Source organism: Diaporthe batatas (assembly GCF_019321695.1).
Source record: "Diaporthe batatas strain CRI 302-4 chromosome Unknown Contig00001, whole genome shotgun sequence".
In the NCBI taxonomy this organism is placed as follows: domain Eukaryota; kingdom Fungi; phylum Ascomycota; class Sordariomycetes; order Diaporthales; family Diaporthaceae; genus Diaporthe; species Diaporthe batatas.
In genome coordinates, this window is record NW_025408548.1 from 1,095,447 (window position 1) to 1,111,519 (window position 16,073).

Consider the following 16,073-nt stretch of genomic DNA (forward strand, 5'->3'; position numbering starts at 1 on the left):
CTATCGAGTCGTCTCCTGTCCCAATTCCTGCCCTACGGGTATCAACCGCACATTGAAGGGCGGCTTATCCCACACAATGAAGAGATTCTTCTGATCTCGTGTCCAGTGCCTGCTGTCGGTCTGTACCTCCATATCAAAGTTGAATATCATGTGGGCGAGTACGATTCGCAGCTCCATGACAGCGAGGCTGATGAACGGCGGTCAGCATTGCCTCAACGTCAAACGAGTGCATATATGGAAACAATGGCAGAGAAATTTACCCTCTCCCCACACAATCTCTCGCTCCAGTAGAAAAGGGCTTCAATGCTTCACGATCATCATTGGCATACTGTGGGTCGCCAAGGAATCTCTCGGGGTGAAACCCATCGGGGTCGACGAATGCTTTCGGGTCGCGGTACATCGACCACGGCCAAACCCCTACCACCGTCTGCATCACCGCCACAGCATCAGCCATAAATGTTATCTATATGTTTCGTCGGTCGGAATAACAATATACCTTCGGCGGTATTGGGATCCCACAAATGACATCGTTGCCGTTCCCGGTGACCCGTAGAGACGCCACGCCGGTTTGCGGGTACAGTCTGAGAGCCTCTTCAGTGCAGGCAATCAGATAGGGCGTGCGGCTGTTGACAGCATCCAGTGAGATCTCGGCCTCAGAATTGAACGCTGAGCGAACTTCCTGCTTCAGCGTCTCCAGCTTGTCTGGGTCCTCGAGAAGGAAAGAGGTGACAGCCGTCAGTACCCCCGCCGTCGTCTCGCTCCCAGCACCGATAAACACCGTCGCGTGCGAGATCATGTCGTTCGCACTGAGATTCTGATTGCTCCACAGTCAGCCTAAAGTTTAGATGCACCACCACAGACCTGTTTCACTGACCCACTCGTCCTTCTTCATGATAATGGGGTTGATCATATCGGGACGATTAGTACCCTGAGCCACGCGCCTCTCCATCATTGACTTCACCAAATTGTTATGCAGCTCAAAGCCCTTCGTTGCCACTTTCTCGAAGATCCAGTTGGAAACTTTCCTGGGGACCGGGTACATGCTCAGAGCGGTTAGCAGCCACATGGCCTTGCCGGCATCGTTCATGCCCTGTATCCACGGGTGGAACTCGGCGCTGTTGAGGCAGCCGAACGACTCGCCCAGAGCCAAGTCGCCGATAATGTCGAACACGGTGAAGCGATACCACTTTTCCAAGTTTACAACACCACTCCCAGCGCTGCAGGACTCCCTTAACCTCTCGGTGAGATTCTGGATGTATTTGGAGATAAGTAGCTCCTGCGCCCGCAAGCTCTGGTCGCTGAACCCCGGCGCCACAGCCCGGCGGAGCATCTTGTGGTGCTCCTTATCAACAGTGTTTTGTAGGTGAGGCGCCATGAACGCGGGCACGAGATACGCTTCCCCCCACTTGGCCAGCTCCTTGGACCCGCCGCCGTGTACATCCTTCCACGACGACGAGTCCGCAAATGCCAATTCGTTCGGCGCGACGCGAACGACCGGCCCATATCTGCGGTGCAGGGCTGCCGTGTCGGTGTGAAGGCGACCTCGGAGGATCGAGAGGGTGTAAGGAATGCGTGAGGCGCGGTGAGCCAGGGGCCCTGGGAAAGACGCCAGGGGGTGAAATCGGAGATTGTAGATGATGTTAAAGGCATGGTATAGAGCCACCACGATCGTGGTGAGGCCGACTACTTGGCCCAGACTGAAGCCCCCTGGTAACGCAAACACGGCCATTGTGGGCATTTCACCAAAGAAGGGGTGATGAGATGTAAGATTCAAAGATGAGCAAAGAAGCACCGTTGAGAAGGGGAATCTCTGACGTATCATCAACTTGGGCATCCTATCACAGCGGAGAGGGCCGATGGATCCGCCAAACTTTAATGAGTATTTGAGTTGCAACACATCACAGAGTTTCCGCCTCCTCACCGGAATTCAATATATTTAATCCGACCATTCACGTTTCCTGGAAGCATAATCTGTAGCAAACAAAACCTTACGTATGTGACCTAGAGCAGTGTAAGGAGATGATGATGAAGCACCGAAGACAGGCAAAGCGCAGAGTCGTCGATTCAGGGGGGCAACAAGGGCAATAAGCATCATCTTTTCCACGGGAGGCTTGTAATTGCTCACAGCATTGTACTTTTGTATCAGCTCCGGTCACGTTCAGGCTCAAACCGAGTCAATTGCTCGTCGGAATATCGTCGCCTAAAACACTTGGTTCTTGAACCAAATGAAAGTATATCACTCCCTGAAGCCGTTCTCGCCCTTTTGGCAGCAGAAGAAAATTTGTAGCAGAAGTCACTCGCACTCACAAACTGTTTCAGGGTCCTATCCCATTCAAAGCTCAACGTTCTCCTAGCGAAGAGTCATAAGCCCAGGGGCCTTTTTGACGATCCTCTCCAGCAGCACCAAAAGCAGATACGAAACCCATTTCACAGACTTGGTCATAATTTACTCATCCTCAGCATCTCGTGGATCATGTGTCCCCCAGAATTTCTCGTAATCGTCCCAGGTCTGGGAGGGGAAGGCAAGCGGGACAGTGATCGGGGCGAAAGGAATGCCCTTTTCTTGAAATTCTTGAAGGCGAGCCTGGGTCTTCGGTCGCGTATTGTTCACACTGTAGACCGAGATCCTGTGGCAAGAGCTGGTGACGTGTAGCCCCCAGTTCCACGCGGTCCGCACATCGGGAGGTTGAGTGTTGAGGGAGTTGTCCCAGCAGCGGCAGACAATCTCAATCCAGCCCTCGACATCGCATGGTAGTTCCATCTCCCAGGTTCGCCAGGTCCACTTGCGCTTCTTGGAGAGGTTCTCGATCGGCACTGTGTACCAGTTGAAACCGCCGTCGGAGGAGAGCTCGACCCGTTCCGGCCAGCGACCACCACCAGAATAGGCCCAGCCCTTGCAGCGGATCTTGCCGTTGTGAATCACTACCTGCTTGGTCCATGGTGACATTATGGCGGAGCTGACGGGCATCTCCTGGATCTGGATTCCATCGGTCATTTTGAAGTTGTGCTTGCCGACCTGCTGCGGGAAATACAGGTATTCCTGGCTTTGCACTGGCGCGCGAGTAGGCTGCTCAATGGCCTTGATGCGATAAAGCCATTTGACGCTTCGAGCTCCGATATAACCGAAGACGACGATGCGGAGAGGGTATCCATGGATTCTGGGCAGGACTTCACCATTCATTTCCCAAGCAAGCATGACTTCGTTAGCTTTGACCTTGGACCAGGGAACACTGACGAGGTAATTCATGGTCTTGTCGTCCTTGAAGTAGGTATCGGCGCCGTAGAACTCCAGGTGTTTGGCGCCTTCGGTCAAGCCACCGCAGGCTTTGATCACCTTCTTAAGACTAACACCGACGTACTTGGCGGTGCCAATGGCACCCTCAGCCCAAGGGGCCTGTGGAACCTCGTCACCCTGGCCAGGATACTTCAGAATCTGCTCAATGCGGCGGGTCCCGGAACACTGCATTGTGATGGTCTTTTCCATGCGCGGAAATTTGGACTCGTCCATGAGGTCGTCCAAGGTGAATGACCGTGATTCCTTGACCAAACCATCCAGTAGGAAGCTGTAATGTTCCTTATCGATGATAGGAATACCGCCATGGTTTCGAACGAAGTGCAAAGGGTTGGGGGTAATCTCATGGTCAGTCACCAGGCGCTTGGGAGGCTCTCCGTTGTAGGGAAATTGCAGCAAATGGAGCATATCGGCGTGCTTCTCCTTCAGTACAATATCCCAAGAATCATCTGGTATCCGGGACAGGGCGCCACCCACTGCCTTGTGCCACATCTTCCAATGGGTGCCAGGCAGAACAGGGTTGCTGGCGGGAATAGGGCCAAGCTGAAACTCCGGATTAGGAGGGAAAGTTTGTGACGTCAAGATCTTGTGGGCTGCAGCCTTCTTGTCTGGGTAATTCTCCCATTCGACGAAGCTGTTTGAAGATCATAAGTCATTGAACGACTTTCCTTGATTGCGAACGAGTGTCTCTCACCCAGTCCACCCTTCACGCTCCTCCGCGAAGAGCTTGTTGCAATCACCGACACTTTTGATAGCTTCCTCGTCCTTCGTAAGATCACCAAAGGTTTGAGGGGGGAGCACCTTTGTCTGGGGCCCCGTCATATCAAGAACGGGGAGTTCAGCCCCAGCAAGGCCTTGCTCAATCTTCCACTCATCGGGCCTGTTGGTAGTCTTCATGATTGCGGGGTTGGAGCAGTGAAGGGAAGGAGTCTGTGATCTGGTTTACTACAAAGTAAAGACGGAGAATCGAGGATTCAGTAGTGTACGACTGTAGACGCCGGGACACTCGGTCTTTTAGCCGAGAAGGTGAGTTTGGTACCAGACGGGGAAACGTCACAAATGTGGAGGCTTGCATCTGATAGTCCTAGGCGTGAAGATGGAATACCAATCACACAATGCAGTATAGCTTCTACCAGATAGAGTTTAGCAACCGTGCCCAAGCGTTTTGCTACCCAGACAAGAATTGCTGATGCATGAAAATCGCCCGTGCTTACTGAGCACCACCAGGTTTCCTATGCCTTTGGTCGTGACCTAACTAGTTTCGTTTCAGTTCTTGCGTTACTTTGCGGATGTTCGGAAGTGCAACTAGCCCAAGTTGGTTGATGAATACGCTTTGTGAGTGGCTGGTCGCTATCGGTGTCGCTCGGACGATGTCTCTTCTCCTTCCAGCGTCACCTTGAGGAGAGGGGGAGTTCCAGACGTGCCTCGCGATTTGCTGCTGTAGGTTACTTCGCTAATGCCCGGGGCGATTCCACGACCGCTGGTATCTGCATTAGCTAGGGTCAGTATCCCTTGTCCACGAAGATACCGGCCTCCCTTGTGGTGCCGTAGACCGATTTGCGATGACGCCCCCAGCTGTGGTCGCTGATCGCCAAGGAATTGCTTAGCAAGTCGAGAACACCAACGCCCTGGATGTCTCGACCTCGCGACCCCGCTGATTGATGTTACCAATAACCCTTGAACACATCATGTGCGATGGCAGTATGATCCCTCTGCTCCGAAGTCAACCAACATGCTCTATGTTCGTGTCCCTAATGCGTTTCCACCTCATCGAATAAGCCCGGCACACCTATTCCGCAGAGACAGGATTTGGTACCCAACCAGGGCAGCCCGCCCAGAGCGTTATAACCGTCACCTCTCAGCAACAACCCAACACAACTCATCCGCCACAATGAATCCGCAAGCCGTTGAAGCACCCTTAACTCAATCTGCCACGTTCCTTGTATTGACGGCAACGGGAAAACCGGACGCGGTCAAGAACATTCGATCCGCCATCTCTAGTATCTCAGACATCACCAAGAACGTTGCGACCCGCCACCCGAATGCCCATCTCTCATGCACCGTCGGCATTGGGAGCGATATCTGGGACAACCTGGCTCAGGTCCCTCGGCCGACAGAGCTGCGACCATTTAAAGAGGTCCGCGGCGCCAAGCACACCGCAGTGTCGACACCAGGTGACCTGCTACTCCACATCCGGTCGGAGAGGAGAGACATGTCCTTCGAATTCGAGAGACAACTCATGGACCTGTTGGGCGATGCAGTCGAGACAGAGGATGTGACAGTTGGTTTTCGCTACTTCGATGGCCGCGATGTTCTGGGCTTCGTCGATGGCACTGCAAATCCCGTGGGCCCAGACGTATCTGAAGCCGTTCTGGTCACTCAAGACGATGACAAGACTGAGACCGCGCCGGGAGGTAGCTATGTTGTAGTACAGAAGTATCTACATGATCTCAAGTCATGGCGAGGTTTGTCGACGGAGAAGCAGGAGGCCATCATCGGGCGGACGAAGTTGGATAACATCGAGCTGGACGACGCTGAAGACGGACAGCAGCAGTCTCACAAGAGCTTGTCAACAATTGCTGATAAAGACGGCAATGAGCACGGCATTCTGAGAGACAACATGCCCTTTGGGTCCCCAGCGTCGGGCGAGTTTGGGACGTACTTTATTGGGTATTCGAAAAAGCTGTGGGTCATTGAGAAGATGCTTGAGCGAATGTTCTCTGGCAGCCCACCGGGACTGCATGACAGGATTTTGGACTTCTCCACGCCAATCACCGGGTCCACGTTCTTTGTACCGTCAGCTGAGGTATTAGAAAGACTGGGTGAGGATTAAACCTTACACGATAGGGATAGGTGGCGCGTCCCTGTGCTGTCGAGACAAGTCATAAACTTGTAGGATGACACAGCGGGCGGGCTCTGGGATTGCTCAAAGGGTCCCTAGATCAGAGACTCTTTCACGGCCGTTCACTTATCTGGAACCAAGTGCGACAATAACCGCAATTGCTTTAACAAGCTTGTCCACTATGCTGGAACTCTTCAGGGTTGACTTGACTTGACTTGACTACATGACTGCATCTGAGCAAACCACCAGATCAATTCGCCCACAGAGGGCTACAACAATAGGAAAAGAAGTTAGGGCCTCCATCCGCCGGTCCTAGTACGGAAGAGCCCGTTTGGGTCCACCTCCTCTTGCACCCGTTTCGCCAGCGCCCTGTTCTCTGGCTTCAGTCTCCCAAAGTAGTCTTGGCGGAAGAACCCGTAATTCATAAACACGGGATTGTAGCTTTCCTCAAGAGTCCGATCCTGCTGCCAGCCCAAGATCCTCTCTCTTACGCCGCCATACGTCGCCTCCATTGTGTCAGCCATCCTGTCATAGCTCGTCTGCAGGGCGAACGCGTAGTTCATCTCGATGATGATGCGATCGACAGAGTCATCCGCATCGATGAGATCCGGGCTACGCGCGCGTGCTTCCCTGGCGATGGCCTTGGGGAATGGCTGCCACGCAATGGACGCCACGATGCCGGGCTCAAGTAGTGTGGTCTCAGTGACGTTTCTCCAGTGACTGTGCAGTTCCTCCATCACTTTGCCCTCGTCTTCGGCCTTGGGAAGCGGGATAGTTTCCGTGGCAATGTCCACCACGACCCCCTTCAGGACGACCCAGTTGCTCGAGGCCATGAGATCGGCGTACGTGCGCTCTCGGGTGGTGTCCATAAGCGGGTTGACATCTGTGAAGTTGTCGAACTTGCCTGCTGGGGGAGAGGGGCCGTCGTAGAAGAGGAAGATGATCCATGAGTCCACCAAGTTGACATTGGTGCGCTCTGCGGTCACAATGACAGCAGCCTTGGGGTCGTCATTGTATTCTGTGAAATCACGTACTGCTTTGAGAAGCTTGACATCTTTCTCTGGTGTCCTCAAGTAAACGAGATTGCCGCCCCATACGTTTCCTTGACGCTGCCCTTGCAATCTGCTCACTGGTAAATCTCTGTAAGTTGTCTCATGGAAGGTCCTAGACTAACCTGTAGTTGGTAACAATACCAAAGTTGTTCCCACCACCTTTCAGGGCCTGTCCACATTTAACATTATACCCTGGAGGGCTTCGAGAGACGAGATGCATCTTACCTTGAATAGATCGGGGTAGTTGTCGTTGTTGATGTAACCAATAGTCCCGTTCGCGAACACTATCGTGTACTCAAGGACCATGCTGGCAGCCCATCCATATTGTGCTGACATGTATGACAGTCCACCACCGAGCACAAGACCGCCTACACCGGTGTTCCCAATCCTACCGCCAACGAACGTCCATCCACTCCCTTGCAACTTGGCTGCAATTCCATCTAGTCGATTACCAGGTCCCACATCAATAACACCAGTCGCTTGGTTCACATTGGCCTGGTCGAGATGTTCCGTGACGATCAACGGCCCACCTTGGACACTGGAGAAGCCATTGTTGGGATTATGTCCGCCACTCTTGACCGCGAATGTTTCACTATTGTTGGCAAGGATTGTCACGACGGTGGCAACTTCCTCCGCTGACTTGGGAAAGATAATACAAGAGGGAGTCAGGGCTGAACATGAAGTGGACCAGTACTGGGACTGCTCCTCGATATAAGCGAGGTCTAGGGAGCGGGATACATTTATGTAGCGCAGTGCTTCCACTGACGAGCAGGTGTCAGCCAAGGCGCAGCGGATAAAGGTAATAATAATCGAGGATAGGAAGACTCGGGACATCATGATTTTTGGTTAATGCACGGAATCAAAGATATACAGTGCACTGCCTATGTAACAGTGTGAAGGAATGGGCACTACTTATGCTTCTGAAAACATTTTATTATGACGATCAAGAGCTCTATCCGCACATATCATGTCTTGGTAATTCTGCATAGTCAACACCCTCAAGTCAGCGACAGCGGAATCCCCTGCCATCTGGGATTGCACAGCTCCCCTCCACCAAGGCAGGGCGGATCCCCTCGCACCACATAATTGGCGCCAGTACCGTGGATAAACTTCTCGCTAATGTGCATCCTCCGACACTATTGCATGCTGTCTAACGGTTTTCCGGGCCAGGACTCAGACTATTGAGGAAGCTTCCCAAGTCTCCTTGCAGCAAGTCCCATGAAACCACCTGGGACTGGACGTCATCTCGCGTTTTCCTCGAGAGTGTCAAATGGTCAGATTTGATTTTCAATTACACGGCACCGTATAAACAACTACATGCGTTGTATTAATTTCCACGAGCCCAGCTTTTATCACTCTCAGACAGCATATCATTGGTCCTCTCGACCATCTCCGGCTGACAGCAGGGCGCTTGCTGGCGGTCCCACCCGCCTGAATGCGACCCGGCAAAAGTCCTGCCAAACGTGCAGATACGAAAAGCTTGGCAGCTGATATACAGCTTTCAGAAATTCTGGACTGCTCGTGAGATGATTCCATATCGCGCATAGTGCGCGATGTAGTGTGTTAGGATGCACCGGCTAATCTGGGCTTGGCTTCTTGTCGCTGGAGTAGGATTCGGCTTCTGCTTAGATTAGGTAGTATAAACGACGATCGCGTGCATAGAGGAAGCAGAGTGGCCAGCTGAAATACTGAAATGGTAACTGAGTCGCGCACGATTCGGGGCGAGAATATGTGGGCTTTTGGTGCACAAGTGGACTCAGGTGACTATAGGGTGCAAGCTGGTTTGACGGCATATGATAAGTTCGCCGCCGCGTGCTGGGCGTTAACTTGGCGGGGAATGATAAGTGGTACATGCCGGTAGTAAGTATGCACCTCCATTTGTAACTGCATATTGAAGATCATATATATCACCTTCTGATAAATTAACGATAATGGACCTCGTCCGTTTGTTTCCATGGCGTCCTGCTCCCGCGACCGTATCCCCGGTCTTCAGTTGTCAATACTGTGGCTTCGCTCTCAAGTGGGTTGTAATTATCATAACATGCCTGCGGAAAATTCAAACAAGAGTCTGGATGCACTTTCATTGTGCAAGTCACTCAGAATAGTCACAATGAGTGCCCTTAATTCGATGACATTGAACGGCTTGCTTGGATGCTGTTTTCAACCCGCCGCACGACTCTCATTGTATTTTCTGTTGAGTGATCAGCTATGGCTTAAGTCTATCCCGAAACATAATCTGAGCTTCTATCAATTAAAAGTCCCAAAACCGCGGCCCACCAATGCAGATGTTTGACCTCATAGCACTACGTGACTGCAGGCTGGGGCACATGAAATCCAACCACATGTGCACTCCCTCAGGCGTATTTCCGTTCTCGAAGCATGATCTTAGCTTTGGTATCTGGTGAAATGGAACCATTGGGCATTGAATTTCGTTTAGGCGCACTTTTACCATTGGGCAGAAGCTGAACGTCATAGTTGAGCAGGAAATGAGCGAGAGCCACCTTGATAGTCACACTTCCGAACAGTCTTCCGGGGCATGCCTGCGTACCACCGCCCCATATCGTATTGTCTGGTCCCGGCTGCGCGAACTGGTGCAATTCTTCTTGGTTTGGCTCTTGCCTCATCTCGTAGAATCGCAGCGGCTTAAGCTCTGAGGCAGCCTCATATCTTGTCTGAGACTTTTTGAGGTGGTACGCGTCAACGCAGATGAGTGTTCCCGGAGCTAGCTCTGGCCCAAGAGAGAGCTTCAGTGGTTTCTGGACTCTTCGAAACAGTGCCACTACATGGAATAAGTATTAGCAGCGCGCACAGATGGATGGCGGAAAGGTCCGGTAAACATACAATGACTGCTTCCAGTCACTCGGGCAGATTCGAGCATGAAGCTGTCCATCTTGCGCAACTCCGCGAGATAGCCTAGTGGCAAATGACCCTCTGAATCCATATTCTGAGACAGCTCTTCTCGCAGCTCTTCCACAAGATCAGGTCGTACAGCCAATTCCGCTACCAAGAAATATAACATTCCAGCTGAAGTTGTAGCTGCCTCAAAGGCAACCACGATATGATCACGGATAAGGTGAGTGAGGTTCTTGTCCCCTGCTCGGTACCGATCCAGTAGCCAAGACGTCAAGGGGAATTTCTCATTGCTTGGCTCTGGGCGAAAGGACGAACCGGGAACGGTGGTCGTGTCTTTTGCCTTGTCTTGGGAAGAATTCTTTTCCTGGTAGTGTCTCATCTCTTTCTGTAGCATTGGTCGCAACAGCGAAGACATATGCCAGTCGACCAGCCTGGCGGGCAGGAAAACAACAGGAGCCACCAGAGGTCGTAACAGGCGGGGCGTTAGATGAGAGCCCACGATGCCAACCATGATAGCACTGTGGAGGCGTTCAGTAGCTTTCAGCCATCGGGGATCGAGCCCAAGCTCAGGGCCAAAGAGGCCGGTAGCGTTCATCAGAGAGATAATCTTTTGCACTGTGCTCCACAAGGACAATGTGGTCCAGTCATGCTTGACTCCTGTAGGACCTAACACTGTTTCAAAGGCCTGTTGAGCATTTTCTTGACGCATCCAGACCCGCGAGGGTAGTGCACGCGCAATATCGATGCTAACCATGTGGTAGCGAGCACTGTTGTCGGTGCCCAGAAAATGCCATCCTTGCCAGAAAATCTGCGTGAACCAGTCGACCATGGAGGCCCGAGAAGCGTTGAGTTTCTTAATCTCGTCGAAAGCTGACGACGGGAACACCACATACTCGTATCCACTGTACGTGATGATATATGGGGAATTGGGGTGCATCCGGGCTCCCTGTTGCAGGAGTGTTGGATAGTCCCAACCTTTACGCATCTTCAAAGTCGGGAGCCTCATCTTTCGCCCTGCTGAAGCAAACCTGGCACTCAGTCTGTCGATTATGAATATAGTGGCAATCGTGAGAATTGCAAGAATTGCCAACGAAGAGGGGTCCCCAGAACGCAGATCATGCGTGGTCTTTCTGATAAATAAACGGAATGGCTCGAACTGGGTCAACCTCAACGGCCGGATGGCGTTGACTGCTGCCTCGTACTGGCCTCTCAAGGCGTTGCGCTGGTCGGCAACCCATTCGAACATGTTGGAAGCTGGAACAGTGTAGCTGTGATCCTAAAAGACGATAATGTGAGGTGTTCACTTTCGCGGAGAAAGATTCGGGAAAGAGAGAACTGCCTCAGGAGTCGCAGGAAAAGCAAGCTGGTGCCTCAGCCCACTAAAGCTGTGCGCGTTGGGTCAGACAGACATTAGCGCCGGATGTACATACCTGCTCCGTACCTACTTACCTAGGTAAGTACCTGTGGGCTTCTGCTTCCACTTACCCACTTGGGCACCAAAATTACTTCGTGACAATACGGAGGTACATGTCAAAAAGACATCCCCAAGGAGCAGTCTGTCAGTGATCTCGTTGACCACTGAACAGCAACCACTTGCACGGGCGATTTTGATCACGGTAGCTTGCATTACAGTTTCTAGCTTCGGAATTACATTAAATTACGTTGGTGAAGGATTTCCAGCGTTTCCTTCCAAGTATCCTGCAGGATCTCCCGACCACGGGAATTTTGCATAAAGTCTGAGGGCCTATATTAGTGTTGTTGAAACTGTCAGTAGACGTCCAGGAAAGAGCGACTGCATTCTATAAAGGCTGCTTACGGTTGAATCTTGTCGTTTCTCCAGAGTTTACCAGTGCTCTCAGAACCCAGTGCTGTGGCACCGACAAGGGAGCGCGCGCCTTGTTCAGCGGTTCGACCGCAGATGAAATGTTGTAATGCCAATATAGGCTTAACAAATGAGGGAAAATTGCGGCCCATATTTGTCTTGCAGCCTGATGGGCATGAAGCATTGATCACGATGTTACGACATGCTTCCGAGTCGTCTTCTTGGCATCGCTGGATTAGACCTTCTATTATACCCCAGAGCGCGAATTTGGCGAGGAAGTACTGCTTGGTTGGGTCCCATTTCTCTTGATCATTGAGACGTTGAATCAGTGACTGCGTGTTGCCAGCTGGAAACCAGTCTGCCGTCACCTCAAACCCGGCGATACTGTGCAAGAAGGACAGGTGAGGCATGAACCCATCAGGAGAGGCTGTAGTTGCAGCCATCCGCATCATCGGTTGTAGAAGAATGGCGAGGAGTGCCTGAGAGAGCACGTTCACTGCCAATGTCACCTCATAGCCCTCAGAGCTCTTTTCATACTGCCATTGGGCAACACCTGCAGCAAGCTGGGCAACGTGGAGCTGTTGCACTCGAGGGTCACGGTGTGACGCCAGGCGATCACCGAGGGCTTTGACTGATGCGAGTTCGGTGAAGTCCACGGTCTCAATAATAAAAATCTCGGGAGAACATTTCGTACGACGAATGATGTCCGCCTGCGCCTGTTCACCCTTTGCTATAGTTCGCACAACAAGTATAAGAGGGTCAGCGCCCAAGGCAGCGTATTTCACAGCTGCTTCATGGCCCAAGCCAGAGTTTGCACCTGAGCACCGTCAGCATCAACGCGACACGACATGGTGGTTCAAGCTTTCCAAGGTTGCCTAAGAATATGTTACCTGTAACTAGAACGGCCTTATCCTTATACGAAAGATGGACAGGGTCTGCGGGAGGGAGCCTGGCTGCCCAAAATTGCGCCCAGAGTGAAGACATGGCACGCCAAGTGGGATAGTGCGGCGATCGGAGCTCCAATGCAGAATTGGCGACGGAAAGTAGGTGCGCTGAGCTGTAATTGCAAAGAAGAGCAGTCTGACCAGAACCCGTGGCGCGAAGCAACGGGGCCTAGTGTGGCTGCACATGCGGTCCTTATCAATAGCGCGTTGGATGTTGGTTGCTGTTGATGCTAGGTACTTTATGGAAGAGTGATCCAGCCGCAGGCCTTGTGGGGCAGCGAGCAGCGACGCAGAACAGCAAGGGCTAGACTGGTTTCGAGAACCTTACCAAGCACTGAATGATAGGTGGAAATGCTTGTTTTGGTGGTCCCCCATGATACCTAAACGGCCTAAATGCAACTGTTGGTGGCTCCTGCGGCTCACAAATGCTACTGTTGGCGGCACGCTGGCCGAGAACCGAGAACTCGATCCCGTTTCTCTGCACCTGAAATTGCTTGTCCAGAAATGCAAACGCCCGCTGATTACATAGGGCCTAGGCTTCCATCTTGGCCTGCAGACCACCTTCACCGGGCCGAGGTCCAGTCCGCACTTCATTTGCGTCTTGTGGCGGCTCTCGGAAGATCCTTATCGTATGATCTTCGGCATCGAAGTAGAGTGAGTTGGCTACCCCTGTCACCAAGGTTGGGCGGGCAATGGACCTGGACAAGAATCCTCCTTAAGTGCCGGTCCCATATTTGACAAGTCTTGCGGCGGCTGCTCCCATTCGGTTTCTGGATAGGGCCTTGACTTGTACTTTCGCTCAGCCAGGAGGAGCTCAAATGCTGAGTGGCTTCCGGAGAAGCGAGCAGAGGTGAATGTCTCCCAACGCGTCTAGAAATGAAGATAGTTTCCCGCAGTACCCGGGGGGCAGGCCTTCCCTACCCCCCTACGCCCTTGGCGTAGGGGGTGCCAAAATTCCGCAACGGCCAAAATCCCGCAACACCCACACCTACCTATTTTCACTACTTTTCCCTATAAAAATCTACTTTTTAATTAAGTATATTTCCTTAATTAAATTTTATATAAAGAAAAGTTAAATATATTTAAAATCCTTATTTTATAAAGATTAATAATAAAATATTTTTAAATTCTTAGGGTTAGGGTTTAAGATTTTAGTTTTTTTAATTAAGGGTTTTTAAAATTAGTATATTAACTTAATTAAATTATATTATTAAAAATAAAAGTAATAGAATATTATAGGAATTATTTACTTTATATAAATAATATTTAAAAATTAGAATCTAATTATAAAAGATTAAAAGTTAAAGTTTTAAAAGAGATTTATAATATTAAAAATATTATAAAGAAATAGAATATAACAACCTTAATTTTAAAAAGACTTTTAAAAATATTATTTATATATACTAAATAATTTTAAGAATATTCTAATATTTTTACTTTTAATAATATAATTTATTTAAATAAATATACTAATTTTAAAAAACCCTTAACTAAAAAAACTAAAATCTTAAACCCTAACTCTAAAAATTTAAAAATATTTTATTATTAATCTTTATAAAATAAGGATTTTAAGGATATTTATTTTTATATAATATAAAATTTAATAAAGGAAATATACTTAATTAAAAAGTAGACTTTTATAGAGAAAAGTAGTGAAAATAGGTGGGTATAGGTGTTGCGAGGTTTTGGCCGTTGCGGGTTTTTGGCACCCACTCCGCCAGGAGTGGGTAAGTGGAAGCCGAGGCCCACGGGTAATGATACCGTTAACGATCGCATCCAGGACCCATCCACGTATCCACATTCGGAAGAAGGTGGGTACAAGATAGGCCGTGACGAACCCCCAGAAGTAAGAAAGTAAATCGGCGGTAATGCATGCCTTGATGCGTGGGTCAGCCGCTGAGCGTAATACGACGTAGGCCTCGAGTGATACACTAGCAATGGGGATTCAGTCCAGGTCAATCCGAAGCTCGTTGTACTCGAGTACGTATTGGAAGAGGTAGTCTAGCACGGCTGAATGTACCGCCTCCCAGTCGGGTCGCATCAGAATGCTGGCTTCATAAAGTTAGGCCATAGCCGGGGCCTTCATAAGTAGGCACGGCGAAACCAAGTTTAGGGCCCGCGGCCGGAAACATGTAAAATATTTCTTCTTGAATACACTCGGCGCCGATGGGGTTGATGACGACGGGCGCTCTCTAGGGCAGACGACAAGCCCATGGCGGAAGATATAGGTATGCTGACTTCCTTCCGTAATCTCTCTGAGCCTCATGGTGTACTCTGTACCGCCTTGCCCCTGACACCCAGTGCTGCTTGGGTGACTTGCCCTGTCGACCAACCTTTTTGTCTCCACCCTTGTGCTAGCTGCGATCGCATCATGCATGCTTGTCTCCTGGGCGAGCTTTGGACTTTTCTGCTGCAGAAATAACCATGGCAACCGCGAAAGCTGGTGTTTCCTTTGGCACCTCTCTAGACTGTTCGATTTTTTCAGGACAACTTTTAAAGATGTCTTGCGTGCCGCCAGCGACAACAAGATGCCGCATTAACCGGTGAAAGGACCCATCGCTATTGTGGGAAGCGCCTGCAGATTTCTGGGTGGTGCGTCTCCACCTTCCAAACTGTGGGACCTCCTTTCTCAGCCAGCGGATCTGCTCGATGAGATACCATTCGACGCAGCGAAGTTTTACCAACACAGCAATACACATCCTAGCACGAGCAATGGTGCGTGTGAGCTGCATGTAGTCCTTGTAGCACTCACTCGCTCAAGCCGCTTATATGAGTTTGGCATTCATATGTTTTGTCTGAGGATACTCGTGGATCCGATGCGGACTTTTTCCGTATCAACGCGGTGGGGGGCGAGAGCCGTTGACTCCCACCAATGACTCCCTTTGGAAACCACATACGAGGCCCTCGAGGCCGCTGGTATACCAGTTGACCCCTTAGAGCTATCGATGGCTCGAACGCCGAGGTTTTCGTTGGCCCTACGGACGAGGAGTATGCACTCGAACGTCGTCGGTCGTAGTGTTCTTCAAACATCCACCTACCTGGCTTCCGAGACAGCTCGGAATAACATATCCAACCGGTTCCCGTATTTTCTTTAATCTTCATAGACCTTCAGTGACTATTGACACCGCCTCTACTCAAGTCTCGTTTCACTGTATCAAGCTGTTCGGCACTTGAGAGTATTCGCAGCGGACTGCTCAATGGCACTCGTAGGGAGCGCAAACTTGCCCCTTACACCAAAGCTATGTATACCTATGAGAAGGCTATAGTT

General features: G+C 50.7%; 5 protein-coding genes across 5 annotated transcripts; all 5 read right to left on the reverse strand.

The window, feature by feature from the left end:
- On the reverse strand, window positions 1-1,729 carry KVR01_000564 (uncharacterized protein; the record flags this gene model as incomplete). Its single annotated transcript, XM_044782498.1, has 4 exons — window positions 1-187; window positions 261-427; window positions 497-814; window positions 875-1,729. The coding sequence occupies 4 exons, from the start codon at window positions 1,727-1,729 to the stop codon at window positions 1-3; spliced, it is 1,527 nt and encodes a 508-aa protein (XP_044650513.1).
- Window positions 1,730-2,446: 717 nt separating this feature from the next.
- On the reverse strand, window positions 2,447-4,255 carry KVR01_000975 (uncharacterized protein; the record flags this gene model as incomplete). Its single annotated transcript, XM_044793080.1, has 2 exons — window positions 3,987-4,255; window positions 2,447-3,926 (listed from the first exon to the last, which is right to left on the reverse strand). The coding sequence occupies exons 1-2, from the start codon at window positions 4,187-4,189 to the stop codon at window positions 2,447-2,449; spliced, it is 1,683 nt and encodes a 560-aa protein (XP_044650924.1). The 5' UTR covers window positions 4,190-4,255.
- Window positions 4,256-6,327: 2,072 nt separating this feature from the next.
- Window positions 6,328-8,115, reverse strand: KVR01_000483 (uncharacterized protein). The gene is made up of 3 exons (XM_044789110.1): window positions 7,412-8,115; window positions 7,309-7,355; window positions 6,328-7,256 (listed from the first exon to the last, which is right to left on the reverse strand). Exons 1-3 carry the CDS (start codon window positions 8,021-8,023, stop codon window positions 6,425-6,427), a joined length of 1,491 nt encoding a protein of 496 aa, XP_044650432.1. The 5' UTR covers window positions 8,024-8,115; the 3' UTR covers window positions 6,328-6,424.
- Window positions 8,116-9,236: 1,121 nt separating this feature from the next.
- On the reverse strand, window positions 9,237-11,368 carry KVR01_000756 (uncharacterized protein). Its single transcript, XM_044782480.1, has 2 exons — window positions 10,028-11,368; window positions 9,237-9,965 (listed from the first exon to the last, which is right to left on the reverse strand). Exons 1-2 carry the CDS (start codon window positions 11,283-11,285, stop codon window positions 9,541-9,543), a joined length of 1,683 nt encoding a protein of 560 aa, XP_044650705.1. The 5' UTR covers window positions 11,286-11,368; the 3' UTR covers window positions 9,237-9,540.
- A 292-nt stretch (window positions 11,369-11,660) lies between these two features.
- KVR01_000439 (uncharacterized protein) lies at window positions 11,661-13,077 on the reverse strand. Its single transcript, XM_044785438.1, has 3 exons — window positions 12,752-13,077; window positions 11,856-12,678; window positions 11,661-11,783 (listed from the first exon to the last, which is right to left on the reverse strand). Exons 1-3 carry the CDS (start codon window positions 12,843-12,845, stop codon window positions 11,687-11,689), a joined length of 1,014 nt encoding a protein of 337 aa, XP_044650388.1. The 5' UTR covers window positions 12,846-13,077; the 3' UTR covers window positions 11,661-11,686.
- Window positions 13,078-16,073: the final 2,996 nt, after the last annotated feature.